Raw genomic sequence first — 27,480 nt, 5'->3', positions numbered from 1 at the left:
ACACTGGCTTTGTGCTTTATAAACGCAAACATACTCAGGTAAAAATGTACGAGGCGCCTCAGACATTTGTCATGATTCTAAAAAGACACTTGGTCAGATGGTTGAGCATCGCTTCAAAGTACTGCTTTATAATCTCAGAATATTTAAACTATGCAAATAAAAATATTAAAAGTTAAAAGTATTTAGTCCCGCTTGCTTGTGCAGAGGAGATATTGAGTTACTTGCTCCTGTGTTGTTTGTTTGGGAGGCAGATGTCTCAAAGAACCAGGTCAGACCCAGAAATCAGGAATCTCATGTTTGGGTGTCATTTCCTCATCTCCAAAAAAACTTCCTTAGTGCGCGCCTCCAGCTCTGGAGCAAACCAGACCATCCCGGCACAAAATAGACAAACCAAGCTGCCTCATAAATAATCAAGTACAACCTATTATTTATTTATCCAATGACTAACGACTTCAAAAAGTTTTAGCTTTGACTTTGACTTTTTGACACAAACAGCCTCACCAGTTATTGTAAATGGCTTTATTTGTTACATATAAACAGTCTTGCCTCTTTCTTGTACACGTTGGTCATTGTTGCTTTTTTATTTTCGTTGTGACACAAGTACAAAAAAAAATACTTATATTCTCCTGCAATGAGACGATAAAACAAGAACAATAATGTGCAAATCAAATGGTCTTTGTTTTGTTCAGTCAGTAAGAGATGCCAAAACCACTTAACTGAATGTGGACAGTGAAGGCACAGAGGGTTTTAGATTAACACTTTAGGTTTCCTTGGCATCTAAGAAGAGAGAGAGACAAGTTTTAATCCACAATAAACATAACCTGTTTAATTGTGGTTATAAAGATAGAGACATTGGCTAAGATCTAGAGTGTGCACAGCAGGACTTTTACCTTTCGTGGGTGGAGCAGGTAACAGTCGCCTCTGCTGCCTCGATCCGTCCAGAGTCATGGACTGAAACAAAATCAGGTTAATGGTGCCAACAGCTTAACAATGCATCAATGTAACTCAATCTTAATCTTTACCTTTGCTGGTGAAGGCCTGTATTTAGTGAAAGTCGGGGGAGGCTCCACGTTGAGGCCTGCACTTCTCAAAGCAGCGATTCTGGCCGAGATATCGGAGATCTGAAACAGAAAGAATGTTTACTTGTACTTCTTTTGAGAATTTGCCGCAAATCTTTCTAGTTTCCGTAACTCTTCATGTCAGATGCTCTTACAGAGGGACATATTTTTAAAGAATATTTTGGACCGTAGGCTTTACTGGACAGAACAGAATCGCACGAGGTGTTGAAGAAAGAAAGAGACGTATCTTCAAAACATAAAAATCTCATCACACACTCAGGTAGCCCAAGTACAAAATTATATTATTAGTGATAATGTTTCAGCACAGCCTTCTTCTGATCATTCAATTGGGCACCACCCACTCGTTGGAGAAGATCTGAGCAAAAGGAAGAAAAATGATCTGAAGAAGGCTCTGCCAAAGCATCACTGATAAATATAACTTTCTACATCTGTTACATGCGGGTGCGATGTTTTCTCCATATCTGATATAACTTTCTGTGCGTGCACTCTCCTACTGAAGAGAGAGACATTCAGCAAATTTGTCAGAGGTGTGATTAGAACTAAGCAGACCTACTTGATTAGATTTTGTGTCCTATAGAAGATTAGCATGAATTCACCATTTCTGATAGTGCAGTCAATCGAAAATTGCAATCGCACTTGTGAAATTCGATTAATCGCGGCTAATTTTAATCTAATAATTATATTCATTATTAATACTTGGTCAGCAGCTTTTAACATAGATCTCCACCAGTCGCTCTGGCTTAATTAATCACATTTTTGAGACGTTTTCTTTGGTGCTGAACACTTTGGACAAAACCTGCAAACCTTTAGAGTCCAAAATTATTATTATTATTTTTTTTTGACATGACTCATTGATGCATTACTTACTTAAAAGGTTGGAGACCCTTGGATTACAATATGTAGTTAATACAAGTGCTTTGTCATGTGTGTGCTCAGATACAGGACTATGTTTGGTCGAAACATGTGATGCGTTAAGGCTTTCACTTTGAGAGCCCTAATGTCTAAGCTGCTTAAAGAGTGTCCCACCTGTATTTCAGACTGTTGGACTTTCGCAGCAGCCGTTGCCACCTGCTCCTCCAGGAAGCACAGCTCTGAGTGGGACGTGGAGCTGGACACGGCCCGGGAGCACTCCTCCAGGTCGTCCAGCTCTGCCTCCAAACTGAACACTGACCCTGCAGCCATGTACACCTGACAAATACATATATTATAAAGAAACGCCACATTTACGAACAACGTGTGGTTCAATGTGAGTCGTTTAATTGTGTTTTCTTGTTTTTAAAGAGGGGTTATTATGCTTTTTTCAATCACATAGCACCAGCACACTACAATGATGACGAAACCTTTTGTTGGTCTGTAAATGCAGTAAATTAAAATACTGCCTTGTATAAAATGTCTCTCTCAAAATGGCTGCAGCGAATGTCTTGAAATAGGCCTCTGTCTCTTTAAGAAACTCTGACCCTTTCCGACACGCCTCCTCTACACTCTGTCTGTGGCATCAGTGGGGAGGGGGTTCTGCTGAGGGGCAGTGGTTGGTTACTCGGCTGGTGACGAAAGCTCGGCTGGTGACGAAAGGTCGGAGGCGTCTCCAGGAGGTGGGGGCGTTCCTAGGAGGACTCAGGCAAAGCTATCCCTAAAATGGCTGCCATCAGAGTTTTTACAGATTACTCAAAAATACGTGAATGTGCCAAGGCAACACTTCAGGCATGTTTTTAATGAGGGAATGACAGAATAACATGATGTAAAGCTTGAAAAAGTAGATTTTGCATAACACCCCCCCTTTAAGCAAGAAAGTAGCACTCTGCCCTGAGGGACAATCATTTTCTTGTCACTGTGCCATTTTCAAATTCTTTCAGACATAAAAACTTTAAATGAAGGAACTATTCACTCCGCCGTATGACTGTGGGGGAAGGAAGTGTCTTGCTAAAGGACACTTAAAGTGGAAAGAATCAGAGCTCACATTTTCCTCGAGCCGGCAGAGCTGCTGGTCCAGGTGTCTGTGGTCCGGGGACAGAGGGGCGCAGGGGGCAGAGGGAGCGTCCTGTCCCTGTGTGTCCAGCAGAAGCTTCTCTGTGGTGTTCAGCACCTTCAGCACCTCCGTCGTGATGCTCCGCAGAGACTTGGCCGAGTACCTCTGTCAGACGCATGCACAGTTTACATCATAGCGGCTGAGTATTGTGATTACAACTGTGTTTATTATATTATTGAGTTAATGGGACAAAGACAAATCCAACCAACGTCATTTCTGCATGTCGTCAATAATAATAAGTACCAGACAGATGCAGGTGCAGAAAACAAGGACGTTCAGACACTGCTTCAAACACAGACTTTTTCTATCCCTCTCACCTGTTCCAGCCGAGTTACTACAAACTCACTGCCCTGAAGTGTAGGATCCATGACAAAGGTGGCATAACAAATCAAAAAGGCGGAAAGAAAAGATGTTAATAATATGTAATAGCTTAAATCAATTATAATTTTAATAGTGGTGGAATATGTGTTTATGATCTTATTATTCTACCTGCAAGAAACATACTCGGGCCTTAATCTCGATGTGGTTGATGCATTTTTACCTTTTGAATTTCTTCAGGAGACAGTAAACCCTCTTGAGTTTGGGGAATCCTGCTCTGCTCCGGGTTGCTCTCAAGTCCCACATTTGAACTTTCGTCTTTGTCCATAGTTTGAGCCTGCGTTTCACCTGCATCGTCCCATTTTTCAACAACTTTTTCCACCGTATCATCTGCTGTGTTCATTCCAAACTTCAATTCTTCTTCTGAGGGTCCTTTTCCATCCTTTAGTCCATCAGTCCTGGCTCCTGCTAGACCTGGCGTGTCATTTCCTGCTGCTATTACACCGTCCCCTACACTTTGATTACATTTTTCCCCTGTCTCTCCATCCTCACCTGCTCTCATAGCCACACCATTACCGGCTCGTTGAACTTCCTCATGCTTTTCCCCGACATTTTGCCCTCCCCCATGCATGTCCTCCAGCGTCAGCGTCAGCATACTGTTTATGATACGGTTAAACTCGGCTTCATCTTCCTCACTGTCTGACGCCGACATGTGGCCGTCTTGCTTTCCCCCGAGCATTTCTTCACCGAAATCCCCTTCTTGACTCTTTGATTCTTGCAAGCTAATTTCACTCCCTATACTTGTGGTTTTCTTTTCCATAGAACTGGCTCCACCGAGGGCATCTTGCTCTACGCTGCCCTCCCAACTATCTGTTTCCTTTTCTCTAAGCTCAAACATACTCACGTCAAAATCTCCAATAGACTCCCTTCTATCAAAATCTAAGCCTTCTGTTTCTTCACCCACCTCCAAATCTCCTGCTTTGGACATTTCTAAATAATTCCCTGTCGTGAAATCTTCTCTCAGTTCAAACATATTGACGTCTAAATCCCCAATGGACTCCCTTCTGTCGAAATCCGCATCATTTTCCTCATTTTGGCCGATTTCATCCAGTCCCGCCTGATCCAGCTCGTCCTCCGTTGAAGAAAACTGGCACATGCTGACCAGCCCCGCCAGATCCCGAACTTGCTCGCCCGTTTCCGCTTGCAGCTTCCAGAGCGGCGCGTCGCACGAGGCCTCCTGCGCGCTCCCGCTCCGGTCAAGCTCATCCTCGGTGGACGAGAACTGTGAGGCGTCCACTTGGCTGGCGAGTTTGCAGACTCTGACAGCCAGCTCCTCCTGCTCCTCCTGCTGCTGCTGCTCCTCATCCTGGCCTATCCGGTCCAGCTCGTCCTCCGTGGATGAAAACTGAGTGGATTTGACTTGCTGCTCGAGGCGGCAAAGTGTGAATTTAAGGTCTTCGCTTTGCTGCGCGTCCTCTTCCTCCTCACTGACGCCCGCTTTGTCCAAGTCATCGTCAGTGGAGGACAGATACAGGAGCCTAGACTCAGCGACTAATTTGAACAACTTTTCTTTTGCTTCATTGTCGAGCCCGGCATCTTCTGATTGATCAAATTCTCCTTCATCCACATCCATGTAGTCACCGCTGTTGTGTTCGCTGTTGTTTTCGCTGTTGTTTTCGCTGTTGTGTAGGTTGGTCGAGGAGTCGCTAATGTCGCCCTGTCCCATGAGTTGTTGTAGTTTTATAGTAAGTTCCTGGTTTATCTGATTGCCTCCCGGGCTGATAATGTCACAACAGAAGTCGGGGGTCGTCGCTCCGGACGTTAAAGTCTCAGGTGTGGCGGCGTCAGAGAGATGGGGCGTGTCATTGTTACTGTTGTCCTGTGAAAATAGAAGAAAGAGCGACATTTTTACAGCAAACTGTCATTGTCATTGTGCACAGGCCACTGTTTTTCCATTCTGAGATATGTTCTTACCTGAGTTTGGAGCTATAGGAATATACTGGGAGAGGCCAAATGCTTACGCATCAACTCGTCTAAGCTCAGGTAAGAAGAACATACTATCTCAGTATGGAAGAACGGTGGCCTGTTCCTTTAACGCGCCTCGCCTCTAGTGTCTGCCTGCACTAATGTGTGTAAGGACTGGCTCCATGATGTAACTAAAACGCTAAGCTCCCAACGGGTTAAAAAACAAAAAGTTTAAAGCAGCATCGCATAACATTTCACCCATTAAATAGAATAAAATACAAGGATTTATACATTTTATATTTTTAGTGTTGAAAAATACCTAACTTGACTTAAAGCAGTACTAAGTAACTCTTCCCCCTAGAGGCCATAAGCGCAATTGCAGGTGTAGTAGCAAGTTACGATTTTTTAATTTATTAATTGTCTTGGAGACTAAATCCTACGCTGACAGGAAAGGTGAAGGGAGAGAGGGTTACTGTGCAACCAATTATACAATAGAAATATTTTTTTTCACTCAAACTTGGCTGTAAATATTGTTTAAAGTGACGTTAGCCCGCAGTTAGCTTTGCCCGTTAGCATGTTAGCTTCTTCTTCGTGATTACATTAGTGTGTATTACTTTCTCCGCACCGGGGGCAGTCAAGTTGCAAACATGGTTTTCTGGCCAGAGACACCAGGGGGAGATGAAAGACCCTCCAGTCATCCCATAAACACTTGTATCACCCCCACACGGACTACGAAAAGGATTTATTAAGGTAAATAAGTTACTTAGTACTGCTTTAAAGCAGCCAGAAATAAGACTTAAAGCAGTACTAAGTAACTTGTTTGCCTTAATAAATCCTTTCCGTAGTCCGAGTGGGGGTGATACAAGTGTTGATGGGATGATTGGAGGGTCTTTCATCTCCCCCGGTGTCTCTGGCTAGAAAACCACACTTGCAACTTTCCCTGCACCAGGTAGGAGGCGCAATTCACACCAACAGAATCACGAAGAAGAAGCTAACAGGCTAACGGACAAAGCTAACTGTGGGCTAGCGCCACTTTAACAGTATTTACAGCCAAGTTTGATGGGGAAAAAAAGATTGTGCAATTGGATGTACAATATCCCTCTCTCCCTTTGTTTTTTCTGTCAGCGTAGTATTTACTCTCACGGACAATTAATGAGTAAAAAAACTTAACATGCTACGACACCTGCAGTGGCATGAGTTACTTAGTACTGCTTTAAATAGGTTAGGTCCTTGTCCAAATCATTAGGACCATGTTTTGTGTTTCTTGCAACAGTATCCAAATGTTACGCCGTGTGCCTTTAATGTATCATGGTAATGTAGCATTACAGTACCATTTAATAAACCATCTCACGTAGTGCAGTTCTCGCATAAGAAAAATAATGTCTCTCTGGTAAATCTGGGTTAAAACTTGCAGCATTTGTGTTGGGAATATAGCCAGAGAAATAGTTAACATTTTATACTTGTATTTACTGCAAAATTCTGAACTTCTTCCACCCTCAACACTCACCTGTACATATAAAGCAGCGTTCTCTTTCTTACTCCTCCGTTTCCTCCTGTGCCTCCTCACTCTGCGCTCCTCCGGTTCGACGCTCGTTTCTCCTTCTGCGTTCCCTGCCTCCATGTTAAAGTTCACATCGATGATACTGGTCCTTCGAGACGAGGAGGGCTTTCGAATCTCCACTGGCACTTTCTTATTGATCAGCGCCTTGTTGGACTTCCAGTTTCCCTCGTAGTCTGCGCTCCCTCTTCCCCCTCCCACGTAGTCCAAGTCCAGGTCTTCCAGCAGGTCTGAGCTGGTCATCTTTTTGTGGATCTCCTTCAGGACGGCGCCCCAGGAACTGTCCGGTTCTGGTCGGATGTCGGGGTCCGAGTCCATGGCTTCGTAGGCAGACACTGCGCCGGACTCTCTCTCCAAGGCGCTGTAGACCGGACCCTTTCTTTTAGTCAGCAGACTGGGGCGGGACAGCGGGCTGCTCTGGAGGGCTATCCAGTTCCCGTCTGGGCTTTTGAGCACTGAGGAGGACATGAGAATAATAATAAAGTATATAACTGGTAGTACGCAACTATAAATCTGACTGTTTTAACACAGCAGCACAGTAATAACATGCTGTCCATTAATCTGACACAAATAGAGCTCCATTACCGGAGTTGTCAAGTCGGTCCACGCTCTTCCAGGCCGACAGAGACGGCCCGACGCCCTCCTTCTTCAGACTGTGGAGCGGACTCTTCGTCGCGCTGGAAGAGTCTGTGTCCAGGAGGGAGAGAGAGTGGGACCTCTGGGAAACACAGTGGACTGCATTAGGTCAAGAGAAGTAAGACACATACAGAAAACATACAAGATTCAAGAAATTGTAAAATTGTGTTACAACAGAAAAACTTAACTGCATTGCCCAAATGAACTAAACTATTTACAAAACATATCTCTAATAATGTGAAGTATGTTATTAATAATTAAAATGTGTTACCCAGAGTCCAGGCTGCTGTGAGGGCACAAAGTGGTCGTAGTACGTGTGGGTTAAGTCCTGGTCGTATTCACACTTGATCTGAGCCAAAGTCTTTTGCCGCACGATGATCTGAGAGAGAGGATTACAGCAGAGTACAGAGGTCTGAGGATATATCCAGTGGCTCAGAAAAAAGACAGAGGCTGCAAAGAACATCTATGTGGTGCAAAGTGCACAAGTACTTTAAATCAATTTACTTCTTAATATCAAATCAGCTACCAAACCCAGGCTAAACACTCCCTTTTAACACATTTTAGCACCGAGTCACTTAATAATTTGAGCGCTTTCTTCCTGTGTTTCTTCCAAGACACATTAACAAAAAGGGTGTAAAAATGAAATCTAAAAAAAAAAAAAAAACATTACTTTTTGCACTATAGTCTTTGCCAGTTCCTCAGTAAGCTCTCCTCGATGTTCACGCAGATAGTGGGCCTCATTCTGCTTCTCCTGATAAGAACAAACAAGAAATTAATACATTATAATCAATTATTGTTAATTCCCATGTAGGCAGAACTTACACTTAGCATTTATTCTAATATGAATCTGTATATCCTAACCTGGCAGTAAATGTCGACCTCGGCTTTAGAAATGGCCTCATCGATGGCCTCTTCTGCCACTCGCCGCGCCACAGTCAGTGTCTCTGACATACTGTGCTCTGCACACAAACAAAATATATATCTATGTGAATGAGATATTTCTCTATGTGATGTATAGAGAAAATCACAGATGTTTTGAGCCCTGATTCCCGTCTGCCACATTAAGCCACTTATGACAGCATTTTACACTCACTGAAAGCATGAAATGTGATCAAAAGTGTATGAATTCAGATTACAGCAGCACAATAATCGAGAGAATTAAAAGAATCTGCAAATGTAGCTGTGCATTTGATAGTTTAGTGATTCACCTTCACTTTGTCTGTAGAAGGTGGCGTCACTGCCACAGACACTGCCATCATTAAAGACGCTCTCCTCGTATCCGCTGCCGTCTGTCAAAACACAAATAGCAGGTATTCCCATCAAAGTAAGAGTTTAGACACTGACAGTAAACCCTTCTTTTCTAAAGAGACTAGTGGCAGCCAGATTGAAAGCACCACATATTGACGTATAGCCGAACATGCATAATCAGATTTTTTGAGCTGTTCCGCTCTCACAAATCTCCATGCAACAATACAGTGGCTTGTGATTATGTAAGTGTATTAGAGCGGCCTTGTGCCCGGCATTACTGGCCTGATGTGGAGAAGTACAGTAGGCCATGGGGGTCAGTTTTAATCATTTTAGGGGCAAAGACACGCACGAGATTACGGAGATGTGCACTTAGTTTATGAGACACTTCACTAATGATAATCCCTGTGGGGGCCAGCGCGGGTTCAGAGATGGGCCTGAATTGTTCTACTGGAGGGGAAAGGAGCGTGACCCCCGGCAGATGGAGCAGCTAATGCGGTGAGACAGTTTTGGCCCAAAATGGACTTGTGACGAAAGAGCTGCTAACGCTACGAGCTAAACGGCTGTAGGTCAGAGCTCTCCTGTGGGCGGTGTGACAGGATGGAGGTGAATCAGGCTGGAATAAAACATCATACACTAAAGGGGAAGTGGAAAGTTTGGATATCTTCAATCACACAAATGCTACACCCCAGAGCGTTGACTATTTTGCATGGCTAAAATGATTGGCGTCTCATTCTTGTTCTTGTATAAACTTGCTTCATCGCTAACGTTTTTCAGCAAACAGAGCCTCCAGAGTCTCTGTGTGATGCTCAAACACGCCCCGACGCCCAGATCACTGCAGACTGACCCAGATGTGTCAGTTACAGCGACATACGACCAGGCCTGACCACGGAGACAAGAGCCGAAAGCCTGGAACATTAGTCAAAACACTACTGCAAAAATACACACCAACTGAAGTAGATGACCCTCTAAAGAAAACGTAATGCAGTGCTCCAACACGGTGAATGATAAAGCCGCTATGATGGAGGGCAAAACATGTCAACTCAAATGACTTCACTGCTGTGGAACTTGCCTGGGACGACTGAGAGAAAGCATAGACCTGGTTTAGTCTCATTAAGTCCTTTGTGTTTTGTTTATCTGAATTAGGACAGTGCACATTAATCAACATGTCAGCAGGAAGCCTCAATGTAAATGTCCCAGAATTAGCATAATAGCTAAATTACATCTGTCGTCCTAAGGCAGGTAAAGAAACATTAATTGACAGAAGAGAAATACAGAACAGAACAAAGTTACAGTCACAGAGGTCAGCTACAGGGACAGTCACAGATAGGCCGAAAACAATTTTGAAGTTCGATATATTGAGTAAAGTATCGCGATATTATTGACTCTATACCAATTTATACCAGACACTGTCAACTCTCAGGCATAAAAATGTTCTAGAAGTGCGTCATCATATCCTAAAACACCACACAAGCTGCAATAAACATGAAATATAATGAAACTCAATTTGCTTCCGTTAAAAATCTTAGTTTTACAAAGGAAGAATAGAGGGGAAATGCTATGTTTCCAAAGTGCTGCACACAAGATCGGCAATACAGGAATAAAAAAATAAATAGATAATAAAATCATTATCATCATCATTTATTGAACGATAAGTCGATATAGTGATTATCGTGACGGCCCTAGTCACAGGTGAGATAAACAAAACACACCCAAGGAGTTACACTGATAATCTACTTGTGAGTGTTTTTAGGAGCTTTTTAAAGGTGTGGTAATTGTCACAGTTCCTGACATGAGCAGTGAGTTCCATGACTCACTGATAGACGCCACCATTTCACTGAATTTAGTCCAGCGTCAATGCACAGTTTACAGTTTGGTCCTAATTCATGCAAATCTTGTCTAAATTGCCTATTGCAATCTCCTTTTAGCTCTTTAGCAAGTGGTACTAGTCTGTGTGAAGTCGTCGTTGGTGTTGTCAGAATGTAGACAGGTGTGTGGACTTGTACCTGTGAGCTCTGAGAGGATGCTGTGCTCCGTCTGGTGTTTCTTGTACAGAGTCTTTAACACTTTGGCGCTGCCGAAACGTTTGAATCTCCCCTTCACATTTGTGTAGAACCACTCCAGAGACTGGGTCTTCAGCAATCTACAAGAAAGGGAATGAAATAACGTGATACATTACTGAGACTTTGGTTCATTCAATTATTAATTCAATTATTCACTGAATGGACATCACCCAAAATGTGTAAAATCTTAGTTGTTTCATGTGTGAAGAACAGTTCGATCAAAGCTGGATCTGGTGGAAATTGTACAAAAAATAATCTGTAGCGTTTGGGGGCAAAAGAGGCCAATGAATCTCTTTAGATGCACTTTTTTGTTCTAAGTGTGCATTATCATATGTGGACCTTAAAGGGGGCCTATTATGCAAAATCGACTTTTTCAAGCTTTACATCATGTTATTAAGTCATTCCCTCATTAAAAACATGCCTGAAGTGTTGCCTTAGCACATTCACGTATTTTCGAGTAATCTGTAAAAACTCCGATGGCAGCCATTTTAGGGATAAAACGCCTGATTCCTTCAGGAAACGCCCTCGACCTCCAGGATACGCCTCCAACCTTTCGTCACCAGCCGAGTAACCAACCACTGCCCCTCAGCAGAACCCCCTCGCCGCAGTGTCTAGCCCTAAGATGTAAACAAAGTCATCATGGAGGATTAGCTTCATGTGTTGTGAACCGGAGCCACAGCAGACTTTTACAAAGACACACATCAGTGTTTCTGTTACCTAACCACCCAGGATTAAAACCGGTGACAAGAACACTTATTTCAGTGTCTGGTTCTGCGCTGGGCCTTGATGATGCACAGAGCCTCCGGAGAAAGCTAATGCTAAGCTAAACCTCGAGTCATCACGTGAAAACGAGAAATATGCACACATAAAGTCAATAAAACCACCACACACACATGAAGAACCGTTTAACAATGATCACACACGGAGCCTGGCTTGTTGATTTGGAAGTTTATTGCTCACATTTCATCTACAATGGGTCATAGCCGAGTGGCTTTCTCCCGGAGCTAACAAGCTAGCCGCGACAAGCTAACGGGAAGATTCACGGAATACAAGCAGCATATTATGCATTGAAAACGTCACTAAAACAGGCAACTGCTTGAAGCAGCCTTTATGACGATCACACACGGAGCCTGGCTTGTTGATTTTGTAGTTTACTGCTCACATTTCATCTACAGTGAGTCGTAGCCGAGTGGTTTCTCCCGGAGCTAAGGCACTATTAGCCGCGACAAGCTAACAACCTTCACCTTCACAACATTCATTGAAAACAGGCAGCATATTATGCACAAATAATGTCAATAAAGCAGCAACTACTCGAAGCAGCCTTTACGATGATCACACAATGAGCCTGGCTTTACACATTTGTGGTTTATTGCAGACTTTTCATCAACAATGAGCTGTAGTCGATTATAACAAAACCATTGTCCACTTGCACAGATAATGTCCGTCTTTTGAATCGTATGGGCTCCTGCAGATCCTGGTGTCGTCCATGGGGTATAGTTAGAGATCCATAGGGCATGGCAGATGCAAAGAGAGAGCCTCCAAACAGCAGTTATTTTTCAGGCAAGAGCCCCTTCCAAGCGTCCGGTGTGGAAGGTTTGTCTCCAAATAATATCCTGTGTGGCCATTGTTCACAAAGTGATAAACAGTAGGTCCTTTCCAACAATAAAAAGTAAAATGCACCGATCGTAATTTCAATACAGTTGAGACAACGAGCGCAGTGTTGTTGTGATGCCACAGACAGCGTGTGGAGGGGGCGTGTCGCAAAGGGTCAGAGGTTCTTAAAGAGACAGAGGCCTATTTCAAGTCATTCGCTACCACCATTTTGAAAGAGCAATTTTATACAAGGCAGTTATTCTAATTCACTGCATTTACAGACCAACAGACGGTCTCGTCATCATTGTAGTGTGATATAGACTGGTGCTATGTGGCTGAAAAAAGCATAATACCCCCTCTTTAAAGGAATAGGCCACCGTTTTTACATACTAAGATATGTTCTTAGCTCACTTTAGACGTGTTAATATATCCCCGTCTGGTCTTTGTCCGTGCGCTCTGTCACGCAAACGGAGCACATACGCAGCCTCTCCCACATGTCACATAGCTCCAAAAAAGCTCACGATAGAAGCTACCAAGCTCTTCCACGTGTTCCCTATTTAAATAAAGTTACGTGAAGTGTTTTCATGCGAAGTATATTTACCCAGAAATGTAGCATGTCGATTTTATAAGCAAATAAAAAGGGGGACTATATTGTGAGGCGTAATGATACGAGGAGTAAAACGTCCGCGCAGTAACTCCTAAAGGTTATTGACGGAAGTGAGCGGGGGAAGTCTTTAGGAGTTACTACGCGGACGCTGTGCTCCTCGTATCATTACGCCTCACAATATAGTCCCCCTTTTTATTTGCTTATAAAATCGACATGCTACATTTCTGGGTAAATATACTTCGCATGAAAACACTTCACGTAACTTTATTTAAATAGGGAACACGTGGAAGAGCTTGGTAGCTTCTATCGTGAGCTTTTTTGGAGCTATATGACATGTGGGAGAGGCTGCGTATGTGCTCCGTTTGCCTGGCAGAGCGCACGGACAAAGACCAGACGGGGATATATTAACACGTCTAAAGTGAGGTAAGAACATATCTTAGTATGTAAAAACGGTGGCCTATTCCTTTAAAGTGATAGTCTGTAAGTTTGAGAGATAGAGTGAAATCTCCTCTTTAAACAGAAAGCCCTTCTTTGTTTTGCAAAATGATAAGAGCAGGAACACAATTTTCAAAAGGAAACGATCAAGCTCCTCCCCCTCCCTCCTGATTGGGCCTGACAGGCCAGTTCACAGGAAAAGCTTGTCTCATTGGTCAAAGAAATATCCCGGGGATTCTCATCAGTTGCTAAAATCAGCAAAGGGACTTAAGAAAAAGACTTCTTATTTTAATATTATTTATGTTAATTCAAATTTCAAACCCCAGGTCAATTATACACAAATTTGCAAAACATTTAAACTTACAGACTATCGCTTTAAATGATAATAAAGTTATCCATTTGTATCTAGAATGACTTCAGAAACAAAAGGAGGTGCCCCCGGATGAGACATTTCCATATACAAAGCTGATTTGAAACCGGAAGGGCACCTGGCACAAAAGCATGCACATGTACTTGTTGCAACAGTAAAGGGAGTCCCAATATTGCAGACCAGTAAGCAGAGAATATTACAGAAATGCACTAAAACTCATCAACAAGCCCAGTTTATCATTTTCCAGAATTAAAGGAAAAAGTCCACTCCAGACCATGACAAAATGAGGACTTCGTGCCAATGATGTCACTCACCTGTGCTTTTGGCAGGAGGTGCAGAGCCAGCCCTTGCTCTTCTTGTTGTAAACTCGGCAGCTGCGGCACACGTTGTATCCACAGTCTCCGCACAGACGCTTCGGGTTCAGGAGGAACGTGAAGGGAGCGCAGCAGCGGATACAGCAGCGCTGGTTAAAGCAGCTCTGACGGGACAAGAGGTGACAGCGACTGCCCTCCTCGTCCAACTCCTGCTTCAGCTCACTACAGACACAGAGAGAGAGCGACAGAGCGCAGGGCGAGGGAGAGGAGTGACAGGTTTAAGATGCAAAATGTTATGATGACCTTTCACAAATGGATTTATATTCTGTTTTCGGCTTCCAAGATGATCAGACTGATTTTGAGGTCGGCTAAAAACTACAGAGAGGGAGAGAGAGGGAGAGAGAGGGAGAGAGAGGGTGGAGCATGGATTTAGGGCACTGTTATAAGAGTGATGAGTGAATGAAATGTCTGATCTGATCTCCGGCTGTGCCACACGTCATCACAATATCCTTTTTTGTTTGGTATTAAAAGAACAGTGAAAAGTTTAATCTTATCCAATATCTTATTGTGAACGTACACGAAGAGTGGGAGGGGCACTCTTTAAGAAAGCTACGTACCGCCCACGGGTCACAGTCACATTGCCCCACATGTTACTAGTCAAAATGATAGATTTGGGTAAGACAAAGGTCCCCCTATAAAACGCATGGACATATCCATGTAAAAAATGAACATATATTTCAGAGTGTGTTTTGGTTCCCACCTATCTATTGCAGCTGTGGACCTTTATTTTCATCAAAAAATTTAGGCGAGGATAAAGAAAATTATTATTTTATTCAGTTTTGTAGTTGATAACTTGCCAATAGTGGATCTGATAGTCATACTGATTGTTCTGGCTACAACTAGAGACTCACATGCAAGAGTATTATGTAAATTCCATAAGGGACATTAACAGCAATGGTTTTAATTTGGAGGCGTCATTTTACAGGCGAGTGAATCCAAATGACCTACTTCAGTAAAGGGTTAAATGCAATCTGAATGTATTCAATAGATCTGCACTTAAGATGCTGCTGGTATGACATAACTCATAACACCAATGATTAAGATTAAAATTATCATTATGACTTGCAATTTTAATGTTTGCAATTAGCAAATCACAAAGACGGCAATCATTCAAGCAGTTCAATACCCTTTGTAAGTGTCAAAGTATATTTTTAAGTTTCCATGGGCTCCTGTGTATAAAACCTGCTCACCCCATAGTTTAAAGCGCATACAACAGGTTTTAATGCTTTTGAAAATATGACTTATTTAGAAGGATAACATCAGCATAATTATCATTTTATTTCACTGAAGCAGCAATTGACTCTGTGCATAACTTCCAATCATAACAACGCCGCCCAAGAAGAGACTTCCTGTTTCGATCCAGCACGTCAGAATAAAAGCACACAGCTCGTCTCATTGATTAGTTCATCGGGTACTTGCAACATTACAAGAAAATAATTAAATACACAAGTGTATAAGTGTTAATAAATAGGCAGAAAGAAAGTTGAACTGATGAATAAGATGGTGCTTTTATTTTGGCGTGCTGGATTGAAACAGGAAGTTACTTCTTGGGCGGCGCTGTTATGATTTGGAGTTGCGCACAGAGTCAATTTTAATGAAGAAACGGTTATTTTTATTTGAATTTTAACGCTGCTGACAGGAAGTGACACAGATAAAGGTAAGGTTGCACGGCAGATCGACTCATTTCCCATTGACTTAACATGGTCGGCACGGCAACAGTTAAAAATGGTTTGCCTTCATCTACGTCACTTCCTGTCGGTGTTCAACAAGGAAGTGAAACTATAAACATCACAAAAATGGCCAAACTAAAGAAAGCTGGGTATAACCTTTATGTTTTAGCAAAAAATGTGTCTAATGTGTCAACAAACATTAGATCACATTACAGTTTTTTGCTTAAATGTTAACACAACCCCATCAGCAGTTAGAAACACTGTAGCCTTTGTCGTGGACCAGTGTGTCTTCAAATACCCATTCAGCCTCTGTCTCTGATTCAATATTAACTGGGTGCATATATGATTCATTTAGAGCCTGCTGTGCTCCAAAGGTTAAAGGAGGAAACACTGAATAAAACATCAGCAGGTTTGTGCAGACGGCAGCGGGACCTCCTCTGCATACAGCCACGAAGAGGCTTTTTCAGGGAATACTATTTACCCGAGTGTCATGGAAATTCTCTTCTCTAGTCATCCACGCATTCAATTATTTAATCTTATACCGGATGCAAGTGTTTGTGTAAGCTTACTGGAAAAATGTAATGTAATAAGGTTATAATTACAAAAGCAAAAGTAAGTTTTCCTATAAAGCCTATGTTTAAAGGAAAAGAAAGGACTTTATTTGTATAGCGCCTTTTCGCAGGTCAGAAAGCGATTTGCATGGGACAATTTATTCCATACAGCTTTAGTTTGATACTTGTAGCTTCCAACCATTCAATTCAGAATTTCAGATTAGATGAACGGCACTGACAAACTTACATAGTTGCAAATACACTCATTTAAAGGTTGCTCAATTTTATCCCTATTTTATCTTCAAATACAGAATACAGAGTGCTCCGGTCTCTGCACTGGCTTCCTGTCACTCAGAGAATAGACTTTAAAACAGCTCTGCTTGTTACAAGTCTTTTCATGGTTTAGCACCAAAGTACATCTGACATGTTACAGCCGTATGAACCATCTCGGGCCCTGAGAACTTCAGGGAGGCGTCTCCTGGTGGTTCCCAGAGTCAATAATAAACACGCTGAGGCTGCGTTTCAGTTTCATGCAGCTAAAATCTGGAACAGTCTTCACGAGGATGTGAGACAGGCCTCAACTCTGACAATGTTCAAATCCAGGCTGAAAACAGTTCTTTTTGCCCATGCATATGACTGAATGTATTTTATCTACACTCTTGCCTTTTACTGTAATTGATTAATTTTATGTTGATGTCCAGAGGAGAAGTAGCGACAAAAACAGAGGTTAGGTAACTTTGTGTGAACGAGCAAGAAAAATAGTGCTCAAGACAGAGCGACTCTAAACAAGACTTAAAAATGCATATAACTGAAAGTATTTTATCTACACTCTTGCCTCTTACTGTAATTGATTAATTCTATGTTGATGTTTTTATTGATTGTATTTGTTTTCTTATATTTATGCAACTGTGAAGCACTTTGAATTGCCTTGTGTATGAATTGTGCTCTACAAATAAACTTGCCTTGCCTTGCCTTGCCTATGTTTGGTACCTAAAATAATCTGTCTCTGAAGCAGAAATGACCCAGAGGAGATGCTGAAAGCGTGTTTTCACACAGTCCAAACGCACTCGTGTATGAACTGTCCCTCTGAGACCTTTTACATGGAAGTAAAGCAGTGATGCATTCATGAGCACATACATAAATTACCTATAAATAGCCAATGCAGAGTTTATCATTCGCACTAACATGAGCCAGGAGGGGAAGATAACGTTCTCCCCGAAGCATGTGCAGGCGTTTTTATTGATGCAGTCTGACAAGGCCCACAAAATATTAGATTTTGACAGAGAAAACAAAGACACGGCTGGATTTGATCGGTATTCCATGTGATTTTCAATCCTGTGTGGTCACTATTAACATTAAGCAACAAATATCTCATATACTCCTATACTCCTCCTGTGATTACTGTGTTTGAGGATGCCCCCTGCTGGACATTGAACCAGAGCTTTGAAAACAATTAGTGAATTCCTTTCTGATCTTAAGGCATTTAAAGCTATTGATCTGATCTGACTGTGTCCCTAATAGCTTCTAATATGACAAAAGCGGATTATTCTCAACACAACAAGCGTTTCACTGTCACCGCACTCTGCTCAGTTTGAGATTCCTCCAAGAGTTTGAAGGATGTTTACACGACAATGGCAGGAAAGGGTTGTCTCTTCCTGTCCAGTGTTTGAGCTGCAGCAAGACGTCCAGACCAGAATAATCACTCCTGTTCTAAATTATACACCCTGTTATATTGCAAGATTGGCAAGAGAAACTAAGAATCTTACCATTGACTTTACAAAGTGTCGAAAATGAAGTCTACATTTTAATAAATATCAATACATTGATCTAACAAAGAGGATGTTCAGGTACATCTTATCTCTTTTCACACGGTTGAGGTAACTGATACTTCAAAATCAATCCTAGCACATGATGCGTGTGGCCTTATAGATAATGTTCACCACTTGGCGGTTAGTATGCATGCAACACACAGGAAACAATAGCCACATAACTGATATCAGATGTGTTTTCTAGATCCTTGATAACTGCAGAAAAGCTACAAAGTAGGTTTTGGGTGAACTGTAATCCACACAAGGCTCTGTGTCCTGCTCCTTTGTCCATCTACAGTTATTTAAAGATATTTCAGAAGGATAAATGAAAACTATGGTGACAGTGTGTATAGTACGGTATAGTGTCGTCACTGACCAGAGTCGCTCCTCTTCCTTCTTGCGGAGCTTCATGTCTCTCTGAACCACCTGTAAAACATGAGCTGCCTCCAGGTCCGACAGTCCGGACAGGTCCAGCTTCCGCCCCATGGTTCACTCAACAGGCTGAGCACTTAACATCAGAAAATCAAAGTACAAACATGTTAGGAAGATGGATCAATAACGTCACAGTGGGAAATGGCTCAGAAAAACATGTGCCCAAAGCTGTGGTCTGAAAAGCAGTCTTGATTTCTGTGTAATATGTTTCACTGTTGTGATCCTCACCACTGTCTGCACCTGGTTCAATATCAATCTATATAGACTCATGGACATAAATATGGACTAAAAGATAGTCTACTCAGTTAAGTTCATATTGAAATAGTAAATTAAATTAATTTAAATGAAATCTTCCTTTCATCTTTCTGAGTTTAAAGCTGAGGTACCAGACTTTTGTTGAAGGGTATATTGTAAACAAAGCAAAAAAACAGACCATATTGTTTTGTTTTCACCTGATTTTTTTTATCTAGCGACATAAGTTTGAAGTAGATTCTAAAGTTGTGAAATTCATTTGGGGGATTGGCACTTTGCCACCGCTCAAAGCTTGAAACGCCAGGGTTTGCAGGAGGGATTGTGACAGCTAGAAATGATCTATGACAGAAAGGTTTGTTTACCTGCTTTACTAAAAACAAAACATACAGTCTAATACAGTTTAATCGAAGAAGACAGTATGAACCTTTTACAAAGTTAAAAAAAAGAAAAGCTGAAATGAGTTTGGGCCAAATAAAAGTCATGTACCCCAGCTTTAATGCTTTTTAAGGCCACTTTAACGTCCAAATACTATATTTTTAGTGCCACAAACACAAATAATGTGTGCGTTTTTCATTTCTTAACAAGCCAATGGTCCATTTCCATGAAAATTGTTCATAACAGGAATGGTAAATGATCTCAACTTATTGTATTCAGTGCTTTTCCAACTACATCAGGCACCCAAAGGCTATACAGCAAAGAACCACTCACCCTTTTGAACAAATATGAGTGAGTATTCAGCTCAAATCAGATTTTTGGTATTTTTGACAAACTTGTGCAATAAAATAGAATTTTCCAAATTGAATTAATGCCAGTTGGAATAAAATGTAATGCTTTTTAAATATATTTAAGCCTTTTAAGCTCACATTTCAATTACAAACTGATAACCGAAATCAAAAAGCGATGTGAAAAGCGATGTAATGCAACTGCTGTGTCTCTCAGGTGTTCCCAGTGTGATAGGTCAAAACATATGCAATTATTTTGCGACTAGTCCATGATTAATTTGTTAATTATGTTTTGATAGGATAATAAAGCAGGGCTGTGAAGCTTTGCTTTAACTCACTATCAGTATGAGAAATTTCTGATGAGAAATTGAGAAATTTATGACATTATTAAATTATTGCCTTAGTTTAAAACTGTATCTAATTCTTGGTTTTGGTTTCATGCTCTTCGACAGAGAGTAGCCCCAATAATCTTTTAAACCACTTTTCACCTCCAACAACAAGCCACTTACAGCAACAATCAGGGAATTAGCCTCCACAGATTATCATTCCTCAACATTAAACCTCTGTGACGCTGGCGCACTTTCAATGACCACTTTTAACACTATAACAAACTTTTTTCATGCATCAAAACTTGGATCAGATCTAAAAGAAACAAAACAGTGATTGGCCATTACCGAGAACTACTGAAAACAAAACAAGCTTCAAGTTTTTGTTCACAACAACAGTAAAGGACACAGGATTGAACCCTTATTTAAATAAAGTTCCCTTTCATTGTCAAACTATTCATCAAAAATTACAATGGAATTCCAATACGTTTTGTGACTAACCTTCCAAAGTTGTTCCAAAGTGTGTTCAGTGTGATGGGGCCCGGAGCGGTGTTTCCTGACGGTGGCAGCAGCAGCAGCAGCAGCAGCAGCAGGAGAGGGCGGTACAGAGCGGAGAGGCGGACGTCTGTGCCAGTCTCTTCCACACTCTAAGCTCAAGTATAAAAGTAACAATATGCAGTGTTAGGTGACAAAGTGAAGGCAATATTACCCCAAAAGTTCAAGATAGAGTAGACGACTCTTATGAATCCATTCAAATGAACAATATGAAAATGTGCAGACCTTTTGTGAGTCCATTTGTCAGGCTTTAGAGAAGATACTGTACAGTCCATGGCAGTTACAGGGTTTGGACCAAAAGATGGAGCCAGTGAGCCATAGTTTTACGGCTTTGTTTTGACCAAAGTTGTAGCAATGCATGTCTTATGGGTGCAGTGCTTCTCTAAGACACTATCTCTACACAACAACATGAAGAGTAAACAGAGAGGTCTCATAATTACACTGTTTAGATGCATCTAATCTAACCCCACCCATTTAATAGCCCCAGTGGTCCAAATAAAAGGTATTTGAAAACATAAAGTCCAATCTTTGCTTTGACTGTCATTTCCACATCAGCACCAACATGAAGACGCCAACTCTACTTCTCCTGATCCTGAGCCTTCAAGCCCTCCTCATCCTCACTGCACTGGCCGACCGTGAACTCCAGGTATTAATGTTAACTCCAGGCTGTCATTTACTGAATTTAGAAGAGGATTCATTTCACGACGTGCAATATACAATTTTTAGGCAGAAGTTGGAATTGAACGCCACCAAACAAACACTGAAGACATAAGGCGCAAATGCATTTGGCTGGACGGACGCAGACGATGCAGACGGATCAATCAAGTACGTATTTTTATAACAAGCAATAAACTCTCCCTGTAACTTCTGCCCTGTGTCTATAGCTGAGGCTTGAATCAGTGCAGACTTTATGTGGCTCAGTGTTTTAACTGAACACTATGCTTTTTCACCAGGTGTAAAAGTGAATGTTAAGTTATTGTTTATCCTTACGGTGTTGTTCATGGCACACTGTTTGCATGGAATCGAATGAATGAATGATCAACAGTGGAAAAAGACATGCATCGACCCAGTCCCACTCAAAGGCCAGATAAATGACCACTGGCCAGGGTTTTATTGACAAAGGCCAGGCCAAAACAATGTTCAAAACCAGGCATTTTCTTTCTACTCCATCTCAACTTCATATTTCATATTTCATAAAACATAATGTAATGCGTTGTCAAAAAACCTTCAATCCTTTCTTCCTCAGACAAAGAAGACCACTCAAAAACTTCATCCAAGGTAAACATGTTATAATTACTATTAAGCTTCTATAAAAGATATTCTAAACATTTCTTTCCATTAGTTATCGCCCAGGAAGCCATGGAGCATTAGGAATGCCTGGGCCATTATCATTAGATAATGTCGAGAAGAAATAGCCAAAGGTAACAGTTTAGTTCTTACTGAGAAATATAGTATACTTATATTACATTTGCATTTGCATAAACGGTGTGGATACATGCCTACAGACCGATGAGGACACTCTCCGGCACAATGGCTTCAGAAACTGTACAAATGCATTTAAAGTACCAGTAAAGGTCCTGACCAGCTGGATACATTACTGAAACCTCTTGAATTATATAATCCATCAAGATTTGACTCACCAGAGCACGTTTTAAATGTTCCTTTACCAAACAGGACAGGCTTTTTTACATTACGGCTGTAGAAGAGCCAGTTGATTTATGATATATAAGTATAATCTAAAACTGTATTTTGTTTACTTTTCTGTCCATATTTCTGTTCAATTTATTGATTCAATAAATGTATCAGGTTTTCTTGGACTAAGAAATTGATATGTTTGAAGCTTTTTTACACAACAATTAAAAAACACAATCTTATTTTACCTGATTCATTATGTGTTGTTTATATCAAACTAATAAAGGCTAATATCCAGACGTGTGCTGTGCTTTGTTTTGACCCTTCCCATCTGCCTCCTCCCTCTCTTTCTTTCTCTCTCTGACTCATTCCTTCCTAAGTTCCTGCTCCGTCTTCATTTCGAGCAGCTCTGGATTGGGCACACAGCACATTTTTCAGATTTTCTTAGACTTCTTGAAGGTAAGGAAATTAAACTCACTACATAAACTTCTTCTCACTACAAAGTATTTCCATTTTCTTTAACTGCAGTAGTGCTCACAGCTCAAAGCAAGAGGGTCCTGGCCTTGATTTGAAGAGTAAATGGGACCATTCAGTGTGGAGTTTGACATTTTCTCCATGCCTGTGCAGGCCTCCTCTATCACATCATCAAAAACTTTATTACAGACACAGAAGGTTCAATCTAAAAACAAAACACACAATTTAGAGCAGAAAACATTGATGTTGGCCAAGCTCATCATAATCATTCTATACATGAAGTTTCTCAAAACTGCATGAAATGGTTTGACTCCAGCATTAACAAATAAGTGACCTGCACTCTCCCATGGAGGTCGTTTCAACAGAATTCTTAGACATTCAGTTTACGCCACATTAAGTTTCCATTTGCTCAAACGTTTATATTTGGGCCACAGGTGAGCCGTATATAACTGTGTACAATACGCCTTAAACTGTGTCTTTTTCACTACATCTGTACACGCACCAACACTGTGCAGGAGCATATTAGCCTGCACTCAAATCATTTGGCACTGCCGGCGTACACATCATATGACAGATCATCAGTTAAAACATGTACAATAGGTTCCCCTTATGGAATCAGGACTCCTCTATAAGAAAGATTCAGAATTTCAGTGTGACTCGTATGGTTAAAAACATTACATTCTTTGAAAAACAAGACACAATTTTATGAAAGTCAAAAACAGGGCAGCGTTTTGGTAAAAACATGCAGTTTGACACAATTATCAGATTGTCGGCTACAAATTATTTAGGAGTTATAAAATCTTTATCTTGCATCGGAAACAAATGCCTTTGGGATAAGAGACACTGTTTGTACAGACGCCTATCTGACAATGGCATCTATGCAAGAGCAGCAGATGAGGTCAGACAGAAAGACCAGATGTTGACATTGAAGAAAACAAACATTTCTTTTATGGAGTAAACACTTTGAGGGAGACAAATACAGCTGTCCTAACACTGATTAAAGAAGAATATCCTTTATTTGAGACATGTTTGAGAAGCCACAGCTGGTCCAGTGCTTATTCAGTAACATATAAGTCCATTCTTCAGTCCACACAACACAAAGATTGACTACATTTTGTTTTGTATTTGTCAATGTCAACTATATTTTTATAGCACATTTAAAAACAGCTACATATGCCCAAAGTGCTGAACAACAAACATTATAAATCTATACAAATATTTGATTAAAGCCAAAACATCTGACAAAGCCAAACGTGCACTTTTGTTCTGGAACTCTAATAAGTCCCAGCACAGCTTTGAGAGTATACCGCTTGCAAGGCAAAATATAAAATAGAGGAATAATAAATGTCTAATTGGGCAGCACCAGGCTGTCTTACTCTGCATACAGCCCTACATGGACTGAGCCAGGCTAATGAGACATTTTTCCATTTCAGAGACATTGTTCAGCTCAAACATGGAGGACTTTGAGGATGACGAGTTTTATTATCACGACAACTTTACTTTCAACTTCAGCTACGACGACTACCCCTCAGTGTGTGAAAAGTCCGACGTGCGCTCGTTCGCCGGCCTGTTCCTCCCTGTGGTCTACTCCCTCTGCCTTATCATCGGACTGGCGGGTAACGCCTTGGTGATGGCCGTCTACATCTACCACAAGCGCCTAAAAACTATGACCGATGTCTTTTTGACACATCTAGCTGTCGCAGACCTGCTGCTTCTTTCCACCCTCCCGTTTTGGGCCATGGACGCGGCCCGGGGCTGGATACTGGGAGAAGCCTTGTGCAAAATGGTATCATCTTGCTACACAGTCAACTTCACATGCTGCATGCTGCTACTGGCTTGTATCAGCATTGACAGATTCATAGCTTTGAACAAGATGCAAGGCAGTGACAATTCAGGATGGCTTCAAAGGAGCTTCACGAGGAGAACCTGCTGGAGAGTTTGCACTGTAATCTGGGGGAGTGCTTTCCTCCTTGGACTTCCTGATTTGATATTCTCTGAAGTGAGGCATGCTGGGAATCGTAGCTTTTGTCTGGCTGTGTACCCGACATCTGTGGGTAGAGCTAGTAAAGCCACTCTGGAGATGTTCGAAGTCATGCTAGGATTCATTTTACCGCTTTTAATTATGATAGTGTGCTACTGCAAAGTGGGCTGCATGCTAAGACAACTTCCAACTCAGAGCAAGGGCAAAAAGTGGAGGGCAATCCGTGTCCTCTTGACAATAGTAGGGGTTTTTGTGGTGACGCAGCTGCCCTATAACGTCCTAAAAGTCTACCAGACGATGGACACGGTGTATTCTATTGTGACCCACTGCGGGACCAGTAAAGCGATGGACCAGGCGTCTCAGGTGACGGAAAGCCTGGCTCTGACGCACTGCTGCATCAACCCCATCCTCTACGTGTTTGTGGGATCGTCGTTCAGAAACAACATCATGAAGGCGGCCAAGCGGTTCGGAGAAAGGAACCGGAGGAGCAGGAGGACAGAAGACCGAGGGATGGAGATGTCGTGCAACTCCCACAGCGGGTCGCAGCAGACGGACTCATTTTCAATCTGAGAGTGTCCCAAAAACACGCACGCACTGATTAGAAGGATTACAGTAACTCCATAGTGGGTTCATTAAAGCCACATTGCTAACATTGCAGGTTTTGGGGTTGGTACGATGCAAAACAAACATGCCTGCAATACCAAACTCCCCCTCAGAGATCAGCTTCCTATTCGTACAATGTGTTATCATAGTAAAGAATTTGATAAGTTGGCAAAGTCAGGTCTTTGGAGAGACGAGCCGATTCAAAGTACAGTCAAACTGGACCGTGCTTTGAATAGGCACAACATAATCATCAGTTTGATTGATTGTCTATTCTATTTGAACCTGTCTGTGTATAATAATAAGCGGTAATTGCACCTTGTAGTTTGTTGAGTTTGTGGTGCTCAGTTTTTGATCAGGGCCTCGGGCATTCTCTTATTTTTTATGGTTTTATATGAGTCTTGTGTTGATTTATGAAATGTAATTTAATTGCACACCAACTCTGAACTGCAAAACAATTCTTCCTACGGGTATAAATAAAGTTACCTTGAATCTTGAGTCCCGTGAGTAAACAATCACAGTCCTGGATTTGCCTTAAGGCCCATAGCGGCTTAAGCAGGGGTTGGGGGTGGCTTGAGTCTAAGAGGAAAAAGATGAGTGATGTCTTTGATGGTTTAACTGCAGTGCATCCATTTGAAAGGCTCACCGCATAACTTTAAGAATGATGATTATTTCCAGCAACACAAAATATGCTCCTACTGACCAGCCAGACACAGAAAAAGGCATTTTTTTGCAGTGGGGAAACCACGGAATGAACTGGCTTACAGGCCTAACCTATTTAAATCTCATATTTGGCCGTTTTAGTCAATGCTTCCATGGCAATGAGCTGGAGATGTCCCAGTGAAGTTAATCCAGTCTGTGGGGAGGTGTCGCTCACAGCAAACACAGTATTTTTCCAACAATAAAAAGATCTGTAATAAAAGAAGTGCGTGTATTATATCATTAATATTGGGTAAAATGTTACGCGGTGTGGCTTTAAATTACGTTCTTGTAAGGCTACTGTAGCGAGCTCCTCAGGTTCCCACCAGACAATTAATGCAATTTGATTTGACTGAAATTGCACAGAAACAGGATCTTGAATGGGAGGCCATTTAGACTTTGCCTAACTTTAAAAAGGGAACATGAATGCTCTTAATCCAAGCTCTCCTCTTCCCACTCCCTTTCATTCAATTTGAACTTTTGTTGCGTTTAAATGGTATTTTGTTGTTCCGTGTCCCTTGTGTTCTCTGTGAACTCCCATTGCCTGGAACAGATGAAAGAGATTGAATGTCTGAGATAGTTTTCAGAAACTGTGTACGTGGACGCCAGGCAGATTGCTTTTTTTTTTTTTTTACAAGGGCTCCCTTTATTTTTAGAGTCTGGACAAGTTGCCTTATTTAAAATGTTGTGCAATGACAGATCAATGTAATTTTGCTCTAAAGTACAAGAGTAAAGTGATATATCCACTTCAGTGACAGCACTAACCTGGGATCAGTATTTTGGCTCAGCTTCCACAAACTGTAAAGAAATGTAAATACTTTGGTTGTTTTTTTTCATAAAGATCATCGTGTAAACATTGTGAAGAATTAAATAAAACTTACATTTTGTACTTGCAGGCACCAAATGCTGTTCATTATCTCACATTCTTCCAGGTGTTACAGATTTTCAGTGTTCAATTCAAACATGAAAACCATCTGAGCTGAGCCGCCATCTGTCGACTGAGCTCATAAAGTAGTTCAAGATTTTAGGGTCACTTGTGGTAAATGACTATACTAGCTAGAAACTATATTTAATGGAATATCGACATAGGTGAACTGAAAACTGAGGAGCTAGAAAACTGGCCGCGTATCTGGAGCATCAGTAATTTTGAGTTCAATTATACTCTCAAAATGGCCAGAATAAGGAACTTTTATCTGAAACAGTGGCTTGTTGCTCGGTATGGCTATGCTAGTTCATTGGACCTGAAGTTGTGAGCGCCAGTACTTCCTGTCTGTATTCTTTTCCTGGAATAATAATCATATTTTCTAAAGATTATGTTGTGGGCAGTGAGTTCCCGGTAGATGATCATTTACTGTGTGTTCAAATCTTGATGTAACGAGTTCAGATCGGAGACACCTGTGATCAAAAAGGATTAATGGTTTGTCTTGAAGCTAAAGGCTAACATGCTATCAAACAAATGTAATAAAAAGGCACTATTTCAAATTGTATAATGCATGAAATTAATGTTAG

The 27,480-nt window shown here is 41.4% G+C and overlaps 2 protein-coding genes across 3 annotated transcripts; one reads left to right on the top strand and one right to left on the bottom strand.

Annotated features, from left to right (window-relative positions):
* Positions 1 to 729: 729 nt before the first annotated feature.
* Positions 730 to 20,679, bottom strand: myripa (myosin VIIA and Rab interacting protein a). Of its 2 annotated transcripts, XM_079569678.1 has the most exons (17): positions 20,532 to 20,679; positions 18,675 to 18,799; positions 14,210 to 14,431; positions 10,834 to 10,970; positions 8,791 to 8,871; positions 8,444 to 8,541; positions 8,253 to 8,333; positions 7,854 to 7,961; positions 7,532 to 7,664; positions 6,896 to 7,401; positions 3,647 to 5,302; positions 3,423 to 3,455; positions 3,037 to 3,210; positions 2,106 to 2,267; positions 1,023 to 1,121; positions 891 to 951; positions 730 to 777 (listed from the first exon to the last, which is right to left on the bottom strand). In XM_079569678.1, exons 2-17 carry the CDS (start codon positions 18,782 to 18,784, stop codon positions 761 to 763), a joined length of 3,678 nt encoding a protein of 1,225 aa, XP_079425804.1. In that variant the 5' UTR covers positions 18,785 to 18,799; positions 20,532 to 20,679; the 3' UTR covers positions 730 to 760. The 2 variants fall into 2 exon arrangements, with proteins under 2 accessions (XP_079425804.1, XP_079425805.1); XM_079569679.1 differs by lacking the exon at positions 3,423 to 3,455.
* A 3,460-nt stretch (positions 20,680 to 24,139) lies between these two features.
* Positions 24,140 to 25,313, top strand: ackr4a (atypical chemokine receptor 4a). The gene has a single exon (XM_079569282.1). It carries the CDS (start codon positions 24,145 to 24,147, stop codon positions 25,240 to 25,242), a length of 1,098 nt encoding a protein of 365 aa, XP_079425408.1. The 5' UTR covers positions 24,140 to 24,144; the 3' UTR covers positions 25,243 to 25,313.
* Positions 25,314 to 27,480: the final 2,167 nt, after the last annotated feature.

Source organism: Gobius niger (assembly GCF_951799975.1).
Source record: "Gobius niger genome assembly, chromosome: 13".
In the NCBI taxonomy this organism is placed as follows: domain Eukaryota; kingdom Metazoa; phylum Chordata; class Actinopteri; order Gobiiformes; family Gobiidae; genus Gobius; species Gobius niger.
This window is presented reverse-complemented; position numbering and strand designations above follow the sequence as displayed.

Excerpts from the sequence above, each read along its gene's own strand:
- ackr4a (XM_079569282.1), top strand. The coding sequence starts at position 24,145 with ATGGAGGACTTTGAGGATGACGAGTTTTATTATCACGACAACTTTACT.
- myripa (XM_079569678.1), bottom strand. The coding sequence starts at position 18,784 with ATGGGGCGGAAGCTGGACCTGTCCGGACTGTCGGACCTGGAGGCAGCT. Across the intron at positions 7,402-7,531 it reads GGACCGACTTGACAACTCCG|TGCTCAAAAGCCCAGACGGG; the intron begins GTAATGGAGCTC and ends TGTCCTCCTCAG. Across the intron at positions 5,303-6,895 it reads ACGCTGCTTTATATGTACAG|GACAACAGTAACAATGACAC; the intron begins GTGAGTGTTGAG and ends CTATTTTCACAG.